At 42.4% G+C, this 21,215-nt stretch overlaps 2 protein-coding genes across 3 annotated transcripts; one reads left to right on the top strand and one right to left on the bottom strand.

Moving 5' to 3' along the window:
• Positions 1–888: 888 nt before the first annotated feature.
• On the bottom strand, positions 889–8,198 carry LOC106569411 (angiopoietin-related protein 1-like). 2 transcript variants are annotated; one of them, XM_014140750.3, is made up of 6 exons: positions 7,845–8,198; positions 5,565–5,707; positions 4,572–5,441; positions 3,223–3,416; positions 1,717–1,987; positions 889–1,588 (listed from the first exon to the last, which is right to left on the bottom strand). In XM_014140750.3, exons 3-6 carry the CDS (start codon positions 5,371–5,373, stop codon positions 1,401–1,403), a joined length of 1,455 nt encoding a protein of 484 aa, XP_013996225.1. In that variant the 5' UTR covers positions 5,374–5,441; positions 5,565–5,707; positions 7,845–8,198; the 3' UTR covers positions 889–1,400. The 2 variants fall into 2 exon arrangements, with proteins under 2 accessions (XP_013996225.1, XP_013996224.1); XM_014140749.3 differs by lacking the exon at positions 5,565–5,707.
• A 2,196-nt stretch (positions 8,199–10,394) lies between these two features.
• On the top strand, positions 10,395–20,220 carry tada1 (transcriptional adaptor 1). The gene is made up of 8 exons (XM_014140752.3): positions 10,395–10,651; positions 10,841–10,932; positions 11,369–11,434; positions 11,732–11,829; positions 14,218–14,430; positions 18,592–18,743; positions 19,302–19,458; positions 19,824–20,220. Exons 1-8 carry the CDS (start codon positions 10,578–10,580, stop codon positions 19,974–19,976), a joined length of 1,005 nt encoding a protein of 334 aa, XP_013996227.1. The 5' UTR covers positions 10,395–10,577; the 3' UTR covers positions 19,977–20,220.
• The last annotated feature ends 995 nt before the right edge of the window (positions 20,221–21,215 follow it).

The following is a 21,215-nucleotide window of genomic DNA, read 5'->3' as shown; positions in this document are numbered from 1 at the left end:
TGGTAGACACTTATCTTTCCCAGTTTACTCCAATGTATTGACATAAACGACAACCCTGTGACACTCATCTTTTTCATTGAATGCAATGTATTGAGAAAAACGTCAGCTACCGTGGCCTTTGGATGACGTTTTCAGGCTGATAATGGGCTGTTCAGGCAGCATCAAAACTCATGATAATACTTTTTTTCAGTCATGAGTCAGTCCCTTTTATTAATTCCCACTGACTTTCAAGTTTTGTGACATGGATGTGTATGTAGTGTGCCGTGTGTTGCAGACCAATCAGTGAGAGGAACAAGCTGGTCTCCTCTTCTGGGATCGGTTTCCCTCCAGATACAGCCTGTTCTACCGGTGATTACAGACCACAGGGAGTCGTGACTTTTTCAATGAAATATATTCCAAAACATATAGCCCAAGCACTTTTATATGGAAAGAATGTACATTTCTCTGTAAAGGAAAAAAAGATCCCTTGGAAATTTGGACAGATTCCATTCCAGTTCCCCCCTCCCCCTCTCTCCCACTTTTCTTTCTCTTTCCCTCTCCCCCAACCTTCCCTCCCCCTCTCCTTCTCTTCTTCCCTTCTCTCTGTCCTGTATGGCTTTCAGCAATGCGTTTCTCGCTGGCTGTTCCAATGCCTATCACTAACTCTCTGCTTCGTCTGCATTTTTTATGTCTCCAAAACCACACAAAACAAACCATAATTCCTTTTCTTTTTTCCATTAATACTTGTTTTAACTCTGGCTCGTATTGAAATTTGATCAACAGCAAAATTAGAAAAACATCCACACAGCCTGGAGTACATAAGTCAGCTGTGAAAGCGCAATACATGATGCATGATGCACAAATATAGTGAATAGAAAACCCAATGTTTTCTGTTGAATGAGTTACAGCTTCACCTTGGCGCCTGGTTTATTTCAAACATATAAAAAATATCTTAAGGTACATAAATCATAAAAGCATCAGAAGATGGAGAAGTTGGAACAAAGTAGATTGAATGCTTTCTTAAGATGTTATTATAACTAAAGATATTTACACACCTCTAAAATAGGCAACATTTTACCTCTAGTGTCTAGAATGGATATACAGTATCAATGCCATAGGTCAGTTGTTTTGATTTCTTCTCCATTGTAACTGATATGTCTGGTACTCCTTGCTCTAATTCTAGTGCTGCCAGTGATGCCTGGATATTAGTAGTTTCTAAAGGAAGTGCTGAGGGTCTCTAGGCCTGCAGGAAAAACCTGTCGTCTGCCTGCAAATTAGCTTCACATGTGAAATACTATGCCACCTCACACAATGAGGTCACACAATGTTTGTAGTCAATGTCTGTGAGTGGGGTTGAGATAGGCAGTACTGTACATGTGTTGGTTGAGGGTTAGGATGGTCATGGTTCTCCCTCTCTAGTCTCAGTCTATGGGTCTGACCATCATGCGGACTCCCTTCATAGAGTAGAATCCTCCGCCATAGTCCGCCCAGAAGATTCCATCCTGAAACTTGCTGCGGTAGACCCCACCGGAGTACCAAACACCGTTCAGATTGGCCTGGCCACAGGAGTTGTACCACCAGCCTCCCTTATGGAAGTGTGCACAGTTACCTGCATCAAGAGAATATAAATAGTCCATTAAAAGAATCCCATTGAGTTTGGCTCATATGCGTTCTTAAGGACCTACTGGATGTCTTAGGTGTTTAGCCAACAGTATATCAATTGATTGATTGACCCACCTGAGAAGGCGTCCTTGTCTTGGTCCAGTGTGGTGAACTGCTTGCCGTTGTGGCTGCTGAGTGAGTCACCAGCGTTTCCCTGATAGGTGCCCAGCCTCAGGCGGTAGCCCTCGCTCTCAGGCTCCAGGTGAAAGCTGCTGTACTCAGCATACACCTTCTTCCCCACCCAGTCCTCCAGCTCCACTAGAAGTCTGTAGTCAGACTGCTTCCCTAAGTTGTAGATCCCAAGCAACCCCATCCAGTACTCACCGTCTATGTTGCCAAATCCATTCTGAGAAAGGAGGGGACAGAGATAAAAAATGAGCCATTGGTTTTGTAGTCAGAGTGGTTTAAAAAGAGGAATGTTAAAATAAGGAATACTGTAAATCAACTTTTGTCAAAAAGTACATTTGGAAGACAAGACCAGTAATCTTAGCCAATCATCTAATTTACTTTTTGATTATCCTGCAAGTTAGTATTAATCTTCTTTGGACATAATAATATATAAGACAAACAATAATTTGATATTCACATTGAATTACTGTACTGTAATTAAAATTGGCTATACAGATGAAACTAAAGACATTGTGGAATCCATACTGGAAAATAATAAGCATCAATCTTAGAAATGGGGGCTTTCATTGTTCATATTTCAACCCCAAACAACAGTTGTAATCCCTGCTAATGGTGATGACACTGGCCCCCCTGTGTGTGCTGAAAAACCATGACCAATCTGTATCTGGCTGTTCTCCTCAGAGCACTTCAACACTAAATGGCTGTGGTCTGATTTGGTTTCTGATTGTGAATTAAGTAGTCCAGCCAGGAATGATGATTGTCCTGGGCCTCCACTGGTGCTCTGTGTGTGTGTGTGTGTGTGTGTGTGTGTGTGTGTGTGTGTGTGTGTGTGTGTGTGTGTGTGTGTGTGTGTGTGTGTGTGTGTGTGTGTGTGTGTGTGTGTGTGTGTGTGTGTGTGTGTGTGTGTGTCTGTGTCTGTGTGTTCGCATGTGTATGCTAGGGTATGTGTTTATATGTGGTGGATTGGTGGTGGGAGATAGATGAGTGGTTGTGAATCAATGTCGAGGAGAGTTATTAAGTTCCAGTTAAACATAAGCTAGCTAGCCTGGCAGAGCTACATGGAACGCTGAATCAAATCATCAAGCAAGAAGCAAGGCCAACACAGATACAGTTCATCCTTAAGATGTACTGGATGGATGTAGCTAGCAGAGCTGTGGTGGTTTGGAACGTAAATGTTGGAGATTGAGCGGTGGAACATACCTTCCTGCTGGGTCTTCCTATGTTTCATAGTGGCAATCTCAAACTTAATCTCTTCAGCATGTATATGCTGAAACACACATTATATTATATCATAAGTGAAAACACAAGGGGTCCAGGCCTTGGAAAGGATCCCGAGACACCAGACCAGATGAGTTCCTTTGGATAGGTCATATAACGGCACCATTGTTGTCTCTGGCTTAAAGGTTTTGGAAGAAGTGGTTGGACAGCCAGAGGTGTCTTTGTCATTGTCACCTTGTAGGCGTCCCAGTTCCTGAAGAAGTTGACGGAGCCATCCCTCCTGCTCTGGATGACAGTCCAGCCTCCGTTGTCCAGGCCCTGCTCACACCACACCTGCATGGGCCTCTCTGCCTCGTCAGGTTTCAGCAGGTACATACCGCTGGTGCTATGGCCAGCCTCCTGCGCCTGAAGACAGTCCCTGAAAGGACCTGGGACAGGATGGATGGAGGGATGAAGGGAGAGATGGAAGCAGAGATGGAGGGATGGAGGGATGAAGGAACAGAGGAAGTGATGGAGGGATGTATCTGTTACAGACTTTTAATCACCAACCAGATGTAGGCAGCTAAACCAGTGACTTTGTTTAGAACCCATTGATTATTCTAGTTTACCTCTTACTACAGTTCATTTGTTATACATTTGTCTTAGAGAAGATGTGGACAGTTAAAAACAGTGACTCACTGGGTGCAGATGTCATTTCAACGTCTAGTTTTGATTTACATTTGGTTGAGTTGTCAATTAACGTGAATTCAACGTGAAATCAGTCAAAACATTTCATCAGGATTTAGTTTAAACTTTGGGTGGAAAAAATACAAAGTTCCTTTATGTTGATGACTTTTTGCAAATCCAATCAGTTTTCCACGTTAATTCAACATCACCTTGAATTTTTTTCTTGAAATGACGTGGAAACGGTGTTGATTCAACCAGTTTTTGCCCAGTGGGTAAATTGTTTAATGTGAGATTAATCTTTTCCTAGTTTATAGAGGAGGGTAGCTACTGTATTAGTCTGTATTAGCCTGAGCAAGCAGTGGTGAAGTAAACCAGAAGTGCTGCTACTTTGTGGTTAGGGGAAGGAAACCATGTCATTCCAGCCTGGCTTCTGTCCATGCTTAGCATGCGAGGGAGCAGTCCTGGAGAGGGTTCGCTTTCATACAGAGCTGCCTTCAAATCACACATGCTTTATTATTCTAAATGTGTCAGGAATTTTGGTTGATGAGTAGAATCGCACAGGCATTTCCTTTCTCTTTTCTTTCTTCTGATTTCAGACAAGACAACATTTTTATTTCCATCGAGGTCTTTCTTTCTGGTGAGCAGTACCAAACCTAGTTCCAGCTGAACCTAGTTCCAGCTGATATGCAAATGTTTCATAATAAATACTCAGTCTAAGAAGAAAATGAACCTGCGGTTATTCCATTCATACACCCATTGGCCTGAGGTTGTGAGGTTAATTTAGAAATACCTGTTTTACCCTTGGTACCAATCACCCACCCACCCACCCACCCACCCACCCACCCACCCATCCCACCAACCACCCAACCCACTAACCAACCAATCTATCAAATGACTCAATCAATCAGTTGCCTCACCCTCTGTGCTGAAGTTGCCCTGCGGAGCCGTCCGGAGCTCCAGGGTGCCTCCTGTGGGTGCCGGTCCCACTCGGGAGACCCTGTCTCTGGGGAACGCCCGGCTATGGTCCCTCTGGATCTCATTGGTGAACCTTGGGATGCTAACCGGTATGTTCTCCGGCACTACCTGTACCAGCGGTGGGCCCTGAGGAGGCTGCTCCTGCAGCCGGCCGTACACCTGTAGACAGCGCTCCTCCAGGGCACCAATCAGAACCGACTGGTTGTTGACCATGGCGGAGAGCGTGGCGTAGCGGACCTCCAGGTCGCGGTAGCGGGCAGCCAGGCGTAGGGACTCTGCTGTGGCGTTGAGAATGCGTCCCTCCAGCTGAGCCAGCTCCAGAGAGTTGTCTCTCTTCCTGATGATCTCATGAAGCAGCTGCATGTAGAGCTGGGTCACCCTGGAGTTCATGTTCCTGCTCTCCTTCCTCAGCAGCTTCATCTCATTCACCATGTTTCCATCCACATCCACCACCAGCTTCAGGTTGTCCATCTCCCGTCTCTGTTTGGAGAGCAGGTCCCTCACTGCCGCCACGTCCAGACGGGTCACGCGATCCTTGTCCGTGTGTAGGCCCCGGCTGGCGCAGATGGGCCCTGTGATCTTCTGCTCAGGGACCAGGAAGGTGTACGAGCACTTTTTGGGTGGTTCTCCCGTGGCCTCTGGGGCCCTCCGTCTCCGGGTCAGGATGGGGGATCTGAGGCCCTCACTGCTGCCCCAGACAGACAGCCCAAGCAGGACAAACAGGCATAAAGCTCTGGGCCCCATGGTCAGTCTCTTGGTTACTCTTCTCTTCTTCTGCTCATCTGCAGCTGACGGCTGTGTCACTGTTGCACCTAAAACACAGACAGTAAAGCGGGGCAATATGGGGTTGAATTCTTAGCAGTGGTGTGTGCACTGCAGAGCAGGCATGCAGAAATATGTTATCACAGCTCCAATTCTGGCTTCAGTTCACTTACTCTTGGGTGTTCCTTCATGCTACTGCGCCTAACCAGGCTATATCACGTCTGGGTGTGTTCGGTTAGCTCCTGTTCTCATCTCCCCTGCTTAATCAAGCTTCTCCAAAAGCTTCCAGGTTGTATCTTTAGATTTGAGAAAAGGGCTATAGAAAACCTTTGTATTATTATTATTATGTGGAGGGATACTGTTAGAAAAAGTCTGTACTCTTCCATAAAAGAGAATTTTTGTTTGGCATTAAAGGAAGGCAAACATGTAGCCCCAACTATAAATAAAATAAAAAAGTCTCGTAAAGACCTGTGCACCTTTTGGGCACCAGTTGGAGGACAATGATTGTTTCAGACTGACCCATTTTACTCTCATCCTATTTCTCCTGGCTGGCCTAAATATGCAGACATTTGGCACCGGCTGAATTTGGTACAGAATTAAATAGCTGGATGTGTGAGACTGTGAGCATGAATCTCCTGGTTTATGAGTAATGTTTTCTGGGAATCTATTTTAAGAGGAGAGGCTCACATTTTGAACTTATTGGTCTTGACAGCGCAACGAATGGAGAGCAGGGAGGGGTGCTGTTAAAAAATGCATGTTAAGTGAAAGACCCCTCCTTTTCAATAGTTAGCCTGGCTTGCCTCCGGGCATTCAGATTGCTAACAGCAGGCCAAACGTTAGACTGATGTTGCATTTCAGCCAAACCACAACTAGAATGGAGTCTGCAGAGAATGTGGGCCAAAAAGGTTAAATAACCCTCAACCATCCAACACTTTTGACAGGCGCACATTATGACCTACTTCACATCAATAGGCTACCCATCAAAACAAATCCCCTGGATTCAAACATACTGAGGAAGCAAGGACTCACTGTCTCTTGGATGGAAAAAGCAGTGGGGGCACTCAATCATTTCTGCCTGCGGTCTTTCATGAAATATTCTAAGCTGCATTGAAGGGTCCCGTTCCAACAATACTTAATAGGGGGATGGGGGTAGCATTACCTAAACCAAAATGGCTGTGGTGACAAAATTGTTCCCTTTATCACTGTCAAGAGAGAGAAACATTGTTTTACTGCCTGACTTTGAGCAGTAGACAACATAACATTTTCTTGATTTATGTACTATTGATTTAGTTATTTATCATTACCAGTACAGCACTGGAAATCCATTAATTTCCTTTGTGTCAGGCTTTCAGACAAATCAAATCAAAAACACCCAAATACAGACTAACAGATGAAGAATAGTTTTAAGGAAAGTTGGAGGAGAGATTTAGAAAGTGATATTAGAATTTGAGACTTGGTTCTTGAACATAAGCCATCAGCTCTCTCTGTCTCTCTCCTTCTTTTAGTAAAAACACTAATTCATAATCACTCTCAATAATTTGGGTTCAGTGATTGACCCTTCTTAAAAGTTAGTCCCAAACCCCAATTACAGACTCAGATAAGTGACAATGTTTACACAAAAGGCTCAGTATGAGAATCATAGGACTATTAATCTAACAGTGTGTTATTACTGCTATATGTGTCTGTCGCTAACACCCTAGGCCTGCTGGTCTTCATCAAGTCAGCCACAGTCAGAGCATTACATTTTTAATTGACTTATAAAAAAAAGTATCCAAAGTACATTTTCCTACTCAGGCAGAGCCAGACCAATAGCTCATCAATATTAATGGGGCGGTTTGCATCCAGACAGGTCAAACTTGCGGTGACTGTTCTACAGTACAGTAGGCTAGCAGAGGACAGTGCCAGTCTTTGGGGTGAATGCCCTCCAATGCCAGTGGGTCACTGGCTGTTCTGTTGTGACTCAAGTGTGTCTGTCCATTCACTGGCAGGCCCAGGGGTGATGTTTGCTCGGTCTTTTTTTCCCTACCTAGTGTCTGTCTAATGGCTGACGTTTGTAAGTTAATAAACCATTGATAACAGTTAATGCACCTTTAATAGCAGCTACTAAAGAGGTAATAAACAGAAAATAAATGTTCACACGAGTGTAATACAATAAATAAATGAACAATTCATTGTGGTGAATGGTGCCAGTTCTGGTAGGCTTCTATTAAAGTACAAGCCCTTTGTAATGACATTTCTACAAAATAAATTACTTAAATATAATAGACCCCAATTTGGCAATCACAGAAAATAAACAACCACGTATCCATGGAGATGACAGATCTACAAACTATCTCTGGTCTGAACAATACCGGAGCTGGAATTTGCCATTGAGGCATCTGTTGAACAAAGTTTAAGAAAAGACAGACAGGACAGGATAGGATAGGCTACAGGAAAGAAAAGTGTGTACACACCTGTAGCTATGTGTGAAGACAGCCTGTGTGTCTCAACGTTGTTTGCTTCGTCTGCTGGTGCTTGTCAGAGGCTTGTGGGGGCCGATGTCTCAGTCTCAGTTGTGGCTCCTGTATAGCAGCATGCTCTTCACTCTCCTGCCTTCTCCTTAGTACTGGTCTCTCTGTCTCTCTCGCTCTCTGGCCTCACAAACTGGTTAGTGAATGTCTGTGGCATTCACACACACACATACATGCAGACACACACACACACACACACACACACAGTAGGATGGAGGCTGGTCCAGAAAGTTTGAGCTAGCCTGGGGGGATGGTGAGTTTTTCCCTCTGGAGTGGTAGGTTGTCCTGCCTACTACCTCTGTCATAGTGCTCCTAAAGAATAACAGAACTCCTCCTATTATAAGGTTTCAATTGCTAATGAAAGGAAGAAAGGAAGGAGGGAAAGAAAAAAAGGAAATAGCAAAATCCACTAAGCCTGGGTGCCTGGAATTGGTGTGTGGTGATGACACCCGCTCAGGATCACACACACATACTCACTCTTGCCATCGCAGCTTAGAGCATGGAATATGTCTCACTCACACCAACTCTCTCTCAGTCAGGCATAAACATTCAATCTGTGGTTAAACTAGGAAACTTTCCCATATACGCCATACACACGCTTGTTATTAACAACTCTCAATCAATTTTATTTTAGCAAGGCTCTTTGAACATTTCTCTCTCATACATAGTCCATCTCTGTCAAAAACACTGGTCCTGGAAGTCCTGTTAGAAGAACTCCTGATCTTAGGGCTATTGGCAGCTGTGTTTATTTGGCTACGGACACAACATGTGGAGGTCTTAGCAGACAAAGACGTCTTTAGACAAAATGTTTGGGACGTAAATCCCAAGGGAGGAAATCATTTTGAGTGTGGGAGAAGGGTATCACTTGGAAGATACTGGGATGGGGGACTATTAAACTTTCTTGACTGCGGTGTGTGTGTGTGTGTGTGTGTGTGTGTGTGTGTGTGTGTGTGTGTGTGTGTGTGTGTGTGTGTGTGTGTGTGTGTGTGTGTGTGTGTGTGTGTGTGTGTGTGTGTGTGTGTGTGTGTGTGTGTGTGTGTGTGTGTTTATATGTTTTAGTTTCTCTCAAAGGTGGTCATTTGAATATAAAAAGAGGTCTCTAAATAAATTATATCAGAATGTAGAAGGACTTAACTCTGGAGAAAAGGTCCCTTATGAAAGTGAAGGACACACATGAAGAATGTAGCATTTATTTATTATATTTTTAGTTTTATTTAACTAGGCAAGTCAGTTAAGAACAAATTATTATTTACAATGACGGCCTTCTCCGGCCAAACCCGGACGATGCTGGGCCAATTGTACGTCGCCCTATGGGACTCCCAATCACGGCCGGTTGTGATACAGCCTAGCAAATGATTTCATGCTTTCTCCACCCCTCAAAACTCTTTAAGGAACCTGTTACAAATCACATGCACAGATTATATTTTATTATTGTTCCATAGTCCTCAATAAAAAAAGTAGTCAGGAATTATAGTCAATTAAATAGTTTTTATTGCCCTATAAATAATTGTGTTGCTCTGTCGGATTTAGACACTGTATTTTTTTTAAATTGTATTTTATAGTTTTATTTAACCTTTAATTAACTAGACAAGTCAGTTAAGAACAAATTCTTATTTACAATGACGGCCTTGTGCACCACCCTATGGGACTCCCAAACACGGCAGGATGTGATACAGCCTAGATGTGATACTGTAGGCTAGTGATCCAGAGGTACATCTGAATTTTATTTTGCTTCTTTATAGACCCTTTTCCTCCAGTCTATACAAGTATGGATCAACCACAAGAAAAGGTTTTAAATAATTATAAATGCTTTTAATGTCCAAGAAACAGCAAGTGAAAGCCAAACTGAGTGATCTTCTATGAGTGCAAGAATGGGTATTAATCATGTCTCGTTGTCTTGAGATTTTCATATTTTTTAGTGGTGAAAAGATGGTCTTTCCCAAGGTAACTTTTGTACATAATACACAGGATTGAAAATATGTATATTTGTCTAACAGGCACATATTGAATCACAAAGTGCAATATTTAACCCAATAACAATCAATTGAGAATGAGGAAATTGTCCCACACTAAAATAAAGTAAGTTTAGCTGATTCTTGATCTGTGCCTAATGGCAACGTGCACATGGGTCCACCTAAATTGCACCTATAGCTATGTTCAATGTTGGACTGTAAAACCTAAATCATATCTGCTCATACACAGCCACTGAGGGATATAATTAATACACAGCACTGTCTCCTGAGGCACGTGTGCTCTCTGCTGGCAAAAAAGGCTAATTGCAGGTGTGTGTTTGCTTATATTCCAAGTTCATAGGTGGTACTGTTACAATTTTAGCTAACGCACACACTTCCGAGTATAGAAGAAGAAGAAGATGCAGCGCATGAGCGGAATAACTACGTCACAGGGTTAGCAATGCTGCGTTCAAAACAACTGGGAATTGGGAAAAATACGTGGTCAAATCATGACTTCTGTGATATTCAAGTCGGAACACTAGAAAGAGGCCAGAGTTCCGGAGTTGGAATTCCGAATTTGATGACTGTTTACATTTATTTTCCACAGTCGGAGATCGTTTTCCCGAGTTCCCAGTTGTTTTGAACGCACTGAAGTCACAGATTTCCGAGTTTCTGTGAACGCGGCATTATACACATCTGAGTGCGTCACACAATTATAGTCGTTATGGCAGCCCATGCTAGTGAGCTTGAAATTGCTAAGAAAAATTTAACAGAAGCAATTGGTGATAATGTCAAACAGTAAGTATGCTACCGTTGGTTGATGTTGTCCTTACACGGTATGTTTGTTTTACTTTCCTATTTCGGAAGTTGGTTTAAACGTCTACAAATAGATAGCTAGCTAGCTGTCTGCAAACGGCTATGCAGTGACCAGTGTAACCTTAACTAGCTTACTAAATGTTTATTTCCTCAATTGCATATCTTTTAAAGTTACTGGGCGAACTTGAAACTGTGGTTCAAACAGAAGATAAGCAAGGAAGAGTTTGACATCGAGGCTCGTCGCCTTTTGGCACAAGACAACGGTTAGTGCAGATATTATTCGACATTCTCTGTTTCTGTGTGTTGGACCTAGCTGGTCCGTGGAGCCCTGCATCTTTCCATTAACCACATTTTTATTGACTGGCTTCATTATACTTTTGTTACTCATAAAAGTAAAGATGTTACTAGAGTGCTGATGAACTTTTCTCTGAATTAGTGAGCTGTCGTTTCGTTAGTCCAAAATACGTAATGTGAGCACTTTATTTACCGCCACTAGCCATGCGTCTGCACAACGACTATTTTCCTACACTCTATACAAGTATGGATCAACCACAAGGAAAGGTTTTAAATAATTATAAATGCTTTTAATGTCCAAGAAACAGCAAGTGAAAGCCATGTGCATGGACCAGAGCTACAGTTCAATGCAAAAAAAAAAAGATACAATTTCAAAGCTAACAACCAATTTTCCCCCCCTCTCAGTTCATGTCCACAATGACTTTCTCCTGGCCATTCTCACTCGCTGTCAGATCATCATCTCCACACCAGGTAGGTTTTCCTATGTAGAATGTATCAATATCTTAATACAGTTTCCTCACATCAGTATTTATTTTTTTATTTTACCTTTATTTAACTAGGCAAGTCAGTTAAGAACAAATTCTTGTTTTAAATGACGGCCTAGGAACAGTGGGTTAACTCCCTGTTCAGGGGCAGAAACAACAGATTTGTACCTTGTTAGCTCAGGGATTTGATCTTGCAACCTTTCGGGTTACTAGTCCAACACTGTAATCACTAGGCTCCCTGTCTTGACCACAAACCTGACTGCAACCTCATCCTCTTTTCCAGAGGGTGCTGGATCTTTGCAATGGGCAGGTGGCTCAGCCTCCAAGCCTGGCAAGCCCGCCAAAGGAAAGAAGAAGTTCTCCTCCAGACAGAAATTTGATGTGAGTTGTTAATAATAATAATGTATTAATTTTGTAAAGTGCTTTTCATTATCTAGAATAATCTCAGTGCATAAAATAGAATAGGGTAGAAAAAAATAGATATCTCTAATGAAAGCAACAATCAGTCTAGGAAGAACGGTAGGCCAGCCGATAGAGATTAGTCTTAAGGCTTGCTTTAACCTCTCTTGGTCAGGTGGGACGCTACCGTTCCACCCACGGTTCACACTATTCAACAACCAGTGAAAAATCAGAGCGCCAAATTCAAAACAACAAAATGTCATAATTCAAAGTTCTCAAACATACACTTCTCTTTAATGTAACCACATTGTCCGATTTCAAAAAGGCTTTACGGTGAAAGCATAAAGTTAGATTGTTAGGACAGGGACAACACAAGAAAAACCACACAGCCAGTTTCCAAGCAGGAGAGGGGTCACAAAAACCAGAAATTCAGCTAAAATTAAGCACTAACCTTTGACGATCTTCATCAGATGACACTCCTAGGACTCAATGTTAGACAATACATGTATGTTTTGTTTGATAAAGTTCATATGTATATCCAAAATCAGCATTTTACATTGGCGCGTGATGTTCAGAAAATATTTTGCCTCCAATACTGCCGGTGAATCAGCACAACAATTTACAAAAATACTCATCATAAACGTTGATAAAATATTAAACTTTTATTCAAAGAAAACCATCACCTTTATGCAACCGCTGTGACAGATTTCAGAAAAGCTTCACGGGGAAAGCACACTTTGCAATAATCTGAGTACAGCGCTCAGAAAAATACACCAGGCAATACAGATACCTGCCATTTCAGTCATCTAAAATCATAAATGGCATTATAAATATTCACTTACCTTTGATCTTTATCAGAAGGCACTTCCAGGAATCCCAGGTCCAGAATAAATGTTGTTTTTGTTCGATAAAGTCCATAATTTATGTCCAAATACCTCCTTGTTGTTAGCGCATTCAGTAAGCTATTCCAAATGTTGGCAAAAATTTCACGACGAAAAGTCAAAAAAAGTTCTATTTACGTTCGTTGAAACATGTCAACTGTTCTATAGCATCAATCTTTAGGGCCTTTTTAACATAAAACTTCAATAATATTCCAACCGGACGATTCCAATGTCTTGAAAAACGTTATGGAACACAGCTACCTCATCACGTGAACGCGTGCCACAAAACTCATGTCATTTTCTGAGTCACCAACTTCCTGGCCTTCTTGTTCGCTCTCTGTTTACTGCAAAAGCCTGAAACTAGGTTCTAACGACTGTTGACATCTAGTGGAAGCCTTAGGAAGTGCAAAATGAACCCTAAGTCACTGTGTGTTAGATAGCCAATGACTTGAAAAGACTACAAGCATCAGATTTCCCACTTCCTGGTTGGATTTTTCTCAGGTTTTTGCCTGCCATATGAGTTCTGTTATACACATACATCATTCAAACAGTTTTAGAAACTTCAGTGTTTTCTATCCAAATCTACTAATAATATTCTAGTTTCTGGGCCCGAGTAGTAGGCCGTTTAATTTGGGTACATTTTTCATCCGGCCGTGAAAATACTGCCCCCTACCCAAGAGAGGTTAAAAGCAGTCTGAACGGGTGGGTATAATTTGAAACGTTCCAACAGGAATCTGTTCCAAAAACTTCCTAAAGTACAAGGTTGCCAACAAATGCATATAAAGTAACATGATCAATTCACCTAACGTTAGCTAAATAGCTGCCGAATAGGCATCAACACATTGCGTAGCTTATTCTTAATGTTTGTCAATTGGCTACCAGAGTGAGGACAGACATTTTTCGGAATAAACATGCTGAGTGAAAAACGTAATTAATTAGCCCACTTCCTACCCGGTATCATATTCTGCCGCTATACAACTTTATATGCATTATTTGTTGGCAACCTTGTTATTTATGAAGTTTTTGGAACAGATTCCCGTTGGAAAGTTCCACAAATTATACCCACCCCCTGAACAGCCCTAAGATTATCTGGGAGTTCCATAGGCGTGGGAGGAAAGGCCACAGGAGTAGTTTGTGGCTAGAACGTAGGGTGCGTGGAGGTTCATAGGGGGAGAGTAGGTCAGACAGGTAGGCGGGTCTGATGTCATTTAGGGCTTTGTAGACGAGGATCATTTTATAGTAAATTCTTTGAGGAACAGGTAGCCAGTGGAGATCAGCACGAATGGTGTTGATATGGGCAGACTTTTTTGTTTTTTGTTTATCAGAATCCTTAACACACGTGTAACAAATGTGATCATACTTCCTAATTTTCTTCCGTTGTGTTTAAAGAATATTGTTGCCCTTGCATAATGGAAGGTGACAATAATATATGGTTTAGATAATCTTTCTGTTGAAGTATAATGCTGTGTGTGACCCGTTGTATCTTCAGCATCGTTTCCAGCCCCAGAACCCTCTGAGTGCGGCCCAGCCCTTTAGCCCACGGGAGGCGGGGGGTGAGGAGGACGAACTGAAACTTAGTGCCCATACCTTGCTGCTGCCCACCCGTGGCCAGCTGGAGGCCCGCATGATGGTCACCGCCTTCGAGCTGGGCCTGGACAATGTCATGGAGGACGCTGTCAGCACCATGATCCACGCTGTGGAGGTATGTGTGGGCGATACTGGTACAAGATATGAGAAGGGGTGTAGAGTTCATGTTTTCAGTCTAGGGCTTAATCCCAATTTTCCCCCCCCTCCCCATCGTTTAGGTGTCCCTCGGTGGGGGAGTATCCTTCAAACGGAGAAACTAGTGGTAGGGAGAGATCATAACCCTAGGAAATGGGACATCTTTTCATCGTTGGCGCACAGCAGAAACCGGCAAAGGATTGTTTACCACACAATTCATTGACGTCGTGCCTTGTTTATCACAATGCCTGTACTGGCGGCAGGTAGCCTAGTGGTTAGAGCATTGGGCCAGTAACCGAAAGGTTGCTGGATCGAATCCCCGAGCTGACAAGGTAAAAATCTGTCGTTCTGCCCCTGAGCAAGATAGTTGTTCAGGGGCAGTTAGTTAACTGACTTGCCTGGTTAAATAAAAGAAAATTGCTTTTTTTATATTTCTCATGCAACATATGTTCTTACCATATGAGCAACAAATGAAAGAACTGCAAAACAACAATGTGCCCTAATGTACATATCTTCTGGCTTTGGTTCAGTGTGGTAGGACTTTAATTCCATAATGACAGTTTGACAAGTAACAGTCGCATTTTCTTCACTGTCATTTTCTGCAATTTCTTGGGGATTAATGGTTAACCAGTGGAAGTAATTAAAACTACTGTTCTGAATTAATATTTATACCAAACATTTTAGTGTCCATATACAGATTGGCTACAAAGCTTCACATGCATAGAATACAGGTAATATTTTGTATCCTGCTCTACACATAAGAGAAGTTGGCTATGTTACTTCAGCTACATTGCATGACAAATATCGTCAATCTCGAACTTTACTACGAGGAAGATCAATGATTTGAATTTGAAACTTTTTGTTTTTTTAATGACCAAGGCAAGCTTACAAAAATTGTTAATTCAATTTGCAGTAAATGCTTTAGCTGGATTCTTCACATCCACCGGATTTCACAAGGTGACAACCTGGTTTGCTCAGGAGTCCCTAACGCATTAAACACCATGAATTACATTCATACACATGTCAAACACCATATAGCTAGCTATAGTTTCTCCCATTCTTCCCTGCAGATCCCCTCAAGCTCTGTCAGGTTGGATGGGGGGGGGGTGTGTGTCGTCGCTGCACAGCTATTTTCAGGTCTCTCCAGTAGAGGTCGACCGATTTTAATCGGAATGGCCGATTTCAAGTTTTCATAACAATCTGTATTTTCGTCTAGCTCGTTGCGATCTAATTTGCCAAAAGTTTACGTAATTATGACATAACATTGAAGGTTGTGCAATGTAACAGGAATATTTAGACTTAGGGATGCCACCCGTTAGATAAAATACGGAACGGTTCCGTATTTCACTGAAAGAAAAAAAAGTTTTCTTTTCGAGATGATAGTTTCCAGATTCGACCATATTAATGACCTAAGGCTTGTATTTCTGTGTGTTTGTTATATTATAATTAAGTCTATGATTTGATAGAGCAGTCTGACTGAGCGGTGGTAGGCACCAGCAGGCTCGTAAGCATTCATTCAAACAGAACTTTCTTGCGTTTTGCCAGCAGCTCTTCGCAATGCTTCAAGCATTGCGCTGTTTATCAACTCCCAAGATTAGGCTGGTGTAACTGATGCGAAATGGCTAGCTAGTTAGCGGGGTGCGCGCTAATAGCGTTTCAAAAGTCACTCGCTCTGAGACTTGGAGTAGGTGTTCCCCTTGCTCTGCATGGGTAACGCTGCTTCGAGAGTGGCTGTTGTCGATGTGTTCCTGGTTCGAGCCCAGGTAGGAGCTATACTGTTACACTGGCAATACTAAAGTGCCTATAAGAACATCCAATAGTCAAAGGTATATGAAATACAAATCGTATAGAGAGAAATAGTCCTATAATTCTTATAATAACTACAGCCTAAAATTTAATACCTGGGAATATTGAAGACTCATGTTAAAAGGAACCACCGGCTTTCATATGTTCTCATGTTCTGAGCAAGGCACTTAAACGTTAGCTTTCTTACATGGCACATATTGCACTTTTGCTTTCTTCTCCAACACTTTGTTTTTGCATTATTTAAACCAAATTGAACGTTTCATTATTTATTTGAAGCTAAATTGATTTTATTGATGTATTAAGTTAAAATAAGTGTTCATTCAGTATTGTTGTAATTGTCATTATTACAATAAATAAAAAATAATCGACCGATTAATCGGTATCGTTTTTTGGGGGGGGGGTCCTCTAATAATCGGTATCGGCGTTGAAAAATCATCGGTCGACCTCTACTCTCCAGAGATGTTCAGTCGGGTTCAAGTCCGGGCTTTGGCTGGGCCACTCAAGGACATTCAGAGACTTGTCCCGAAGCCACTCCTTCTCTTGGCTGTGTGCTTAGGGTCATTGTCCTGTTGGAAGGTGTACCTTTGCTCCAGTCTGAGGTCCTAACCTGCTCCATAGCGCTTTTCATCAAGGAGCTCTCTGTACTTTGCTCCGTTCATCTTTCCCTCGATCCTGACTAGTCCCAGCCACTGAAAAACACCGTAGGGATGGTGCGAGATTTCCTCCAGACGTGACGCTTGGCATTCAGGTCAAAGAGTTCAATTTTAGTTTCATCAGGCCAGAGAATCTTGCTTCTCATGGTCTGAGTCTTTTAGGTGCTTTTGGCAAACTCCAAGCGGGCTGTCATTTAATTTTATCCATTTAACCTTTATTTAACTAGGCAAGTCAGTTAAGAACAAATTCTTATTTACAATGGCGGCCTAGGAACAGTGGGTTAACTGTCTTGCTCAGGGGCACAATGACAGATTTTTACCTTGTCATCTCGGAGATTCGATCTAGCAACCTTTCGGTTACTGGTCCAACGCTCTAACCACTAGGCTACCTGCCCCCCCCCCCCCCGTCATGTGCCTTTAACTGAGGAGTGCCTTCCGACTGGCCACTCAACTATAAAGGCCTGATTGGTGGAGTGCTGCAGAGTTGGTTGTCCTTCTGGAACGTCCTCACATCTCCACAGAGGAACTCTAGAGCTCTGTCAGAGAGACCATTGGGTTCTTGGTCACCTCCCTGACCAAGGCCCTTCTCCTACCGATTGCTCAGTTTGGCAGTGCGACCAGATCTAGGAAAAGTCTTGGTGGTTCCGAACTTCTTCCATTTTAGAATGATGGAGGCCACTGTGTTCTTGGGGATCTTCAATGCTGCAGATATGTTTGGTACCCTTCCTCAGATCTGTGCCTTGACACAATCCTGTCTCAAAGCTCATGGCTTGGTTTTTGCTCTGACATGCACTGTCAACTGTGGGACCTTGTATAGACAGGTGTGTACCTTTGCAAATCACGTCCAATCAATTGAATTTACCGTAGGTAGACTCCAACCAAGTTGTAGAAACATCTCAAGGATGATCAGTTGAAACAGGATGTACCTGAGCTCAATTTCGAGTCTCATGGCAAAGGGTCTGAATACTTATTTAAATAAGGTATTTCAGTTTTTTATTAAATTAGCAAACATTTCTTAACCTGTTGTTGCTTTGTCATTATGGGGTATTGTGTGTAGATTGAGATTTGTTTTTTATTTAATCCATTTTAGAATAAGGCTGTAATGTAACAATTTGGAAAAGGGGAAGGGGTCTGAATACATTACGAATGCACTGTAGCTTGATAAATAGCAATTTTCACAAGTTAACTTTGACAAAAATATGCATAGTCGTTTGTTTCTACATTAACTAATATATTCCTCTTAACAAAATTTTTTTGCATGATTTGTTATGATTACTTACATTTGCTTCCATCCTAGTATTTATTTATTAATTATTTTTTTTATTTTTTTGGAAGCAACTCTCCAGCCTTGGGAACTTCTTGGGAGTTTTGGGAACCTCTCGGTCTGTGACTTGATAGGAAGTCTGCATCTCTCTTCGCTTTGTTTGGAAGGCCAACTGGAGGGCTGAAGAGGCACTACGCCTCGCTCAAAGTTGAATTGGGTTACCACTCTGACTCTGGGGCTCACGGGATCGTGCAAAACTTGTGGGGGGGGTGTATTGGGATTGAACCTAGGACAGATTATTTTATGCTTTGATACATGCTTTGTCTTCCCCCTTTGTACCCCCCTCCAACATCAGCAGTCCACTCAGGATTCTCTAGGTTACTACTGTAAGTAACCTGTTGCCCCTCCACTACCACAGAACCACCTGAAGGATGTGCTGACTGCCGTGGTGTCCAGGAGGAAGGCCTACCGGCTGCGTGACGGACACTTCCCCTACGCCTTCGGCAGTCATGTCACCCCACAGCCCTACTTGAAGAATAGCCTGGCTGCCTACCAAATCGTCACCGAATGGTAAGGAAGTCAGAGGACAACTGTCTGCAGCTCTCCACTGTCATCTACCTCACATCAACTAGAAGAATGTTAAATTAAATATCTAACTATTTGTGTCAATGAATTGCAAAGAAACTGAAACGTAATTACAATGCTATTATTAGAAAATGACATCCTGGTAAGCAGCCGACTGTAGAATAAAGTGTAACCAATTGTTCTGTTCCAAGTAAACTTCCAGGATCAACTTGAAGGGCCATTTAGCTAGCTTATTGTGCTGTATGTGCATGAAGAAGCAGTAGTAACAGTTAGGTGAGGCAGGAGAGCTGCCAGTTCAGCACCCTGCAAAAAGGATAACTGGATATAGGTCCGTCAAATACATATTTTTAATTTACAAATGGCAAGGTGCAAAAAGGGCAACGTAGTGCATACTTCTTGCACCATTCTGTAAGGTTTTCTTATTATTCCTCGAACTCCTTTGCGGTGTTGGGGCCAGGCAGTAGTCCCCTTTACTAATAGATTACCTTTATGCTCTTGAGTCAATGTCCGTACTGACCCGCTGTCTTTCTCCTTGTCCCCCAGCCCACCTCCCAGTGCGTCTCTCCCGGCGGGTCCACCCCCTCAGGTGTCACCAGACAATACTGAGCAGCAGGCTGCTCTCCTATTGGCCTGTTCTGGTGACAGTCTCCCTGCACCCCTCCCTCCTATCAGCATGTTTGATCTCTTGGAAGCGTTACAGGTGAGGAGATTGCAGCTTCAATTGGCTGTACCATCACATGATATACCTATAACCAAAAACATTTACATTTTAATTGATTTCCTTTTCACTTGCATTCAACAAACTCATTATTATGTCTAGTCAAAAGGCAAAGCTGAACAGAAGGTATTTATGTAAATGTATGTGAAATAAAAAAGAAACTAATCCTTCTACCCACCCCCCCCCAAAAAGATATAGATGTACTATTGTACAGTGGTTGTTCCACTGGATATCATAAGGTGAATGCACCAATTTGTAAGTCGCTCTGGATAAGAGCGTCTGCTAAATGACGTAAATGTAAACTGAAACTACTTTATTGCTAATGTATATGTTTTTTCTTGATGTAGGTCCACCGGGGTGTGATGCCCTCTCACACCATGTATGCCCTGAACATGGAGCGTATCCTCTCCCGGCTGTGGCACCCAAGTCACGAGGAGCTGGAGCAGGACCATGTGCACCGCCAACGCCACGCAGGGAAGGACGGCCTGCTTGTCAGCTGAGACACACACAGACGGTCAGGTGGACACGCAGACAGGTCGTGGTTGGGTAGGGCAGAGACAAATGGACAGATGAAAACAGTGTTGAGGCACCTATGTGGGCCCTATACCCTGCCTTGAAGCAGAGCGAGAGGGAGAGGATGATCTCTAAGACTGGATTAACACTCCACTAGGGGGGCTTTGCAACCAATTCACCACGCAACACAACTTTACACTAGTGTCAACGTTTTAGAACGCTTGGTGGAGTGTAAACCCAGCCTTAGATGCATATCGGTGTGGAAGACTCACAGATCTGTGCTCTAATGTAGAGAAAGAAAGGAAGTCCCAGTGTTGTGGTATGGTCACAGACATGGCTTGTTAAGGCACTAACATGTCTACACACGCGCACACACAGAGCTATATCTCCCATAACCTCTGACTGTTTTTTTTTAAGTGCACTGTTAACAAGTTTGGGTGCATTTCTGACCTTCGGGTGAGTTTGTTATTTTGTCAGTTAATTTGTCAGTAACTTTTGTTGTATTTCTCATACCTCTGAACAAATATTGCGGCCCCTTTTATTTTGATATTGACATGCTCTTGCAGAATTATGCCTGAACTACACTTGGGTCCTTGTTTACTGTAATTTGTCACAGCGACGCATGCATCACAGTATGTATGCAAATATGTATATATGATTTTGTATTTTTTTCACCAACAATTGTTTTTAATATCAAAGTCAAAAATGGCAAAATGAAATAAAATAAAATATTACACTTCTGTTAACACAAGTTTTATTGAATACATTTTTTCCTATTACATGTTCATAATTTGCCCATTTTAATCTTCAATTAAAATAGATTACTAAATAATCTTCCATTGTAATTTCTATCAATGGGGCGGCAGCGTAGCCTAGTGGTTAGTGTTGGACTAGTAACCAAAAGGTTGCATGAACAAGGCAGTTAACCCACTGTTCCTAGGCCATCATTGAAAATAAGAATTTGTTCTTAACTGACTTGCCTAGTTAAAGGTGTAAAATAATGAAATCGTGTAAAGTATCTATTTCTATGGTGGAATAGAAAGTGTCATCTTTGGGAATAGGTGTGTAGCATGTTTCCCCTCATTACTCATGTGCACTTGAGCTCCAGAGACTGAAGAGGAAGTGCTACACTCCAGTCTTGTTTTTTTTTCGGTTCAATTAACTTAGTAGGCCAGACCCAGCTGCTATTGAGCTTGTAGTCCTAAAAAACTAATGATTTACCTCTG

The sequence above is a fragment of the Salmo salar genome, chromosome 14 (genome assembly GCF_965601325.2).
Source record: "Salmo salar chromosome 14, fSalSal1, whole genome shotgun sequence".
In the NCBI taxonomy this organism is placed as follows: domain Eukaryota; kingdom Metazoa; phylum Chordata; class Actinopteri; order Salmoniformes; family Salmonidae; genus Salmo; species Salmo salar.
Note: the sequence above shows the minus strand (reverse complement) of the source record. Positions and strands in the feature narration are given on the sequence as shown.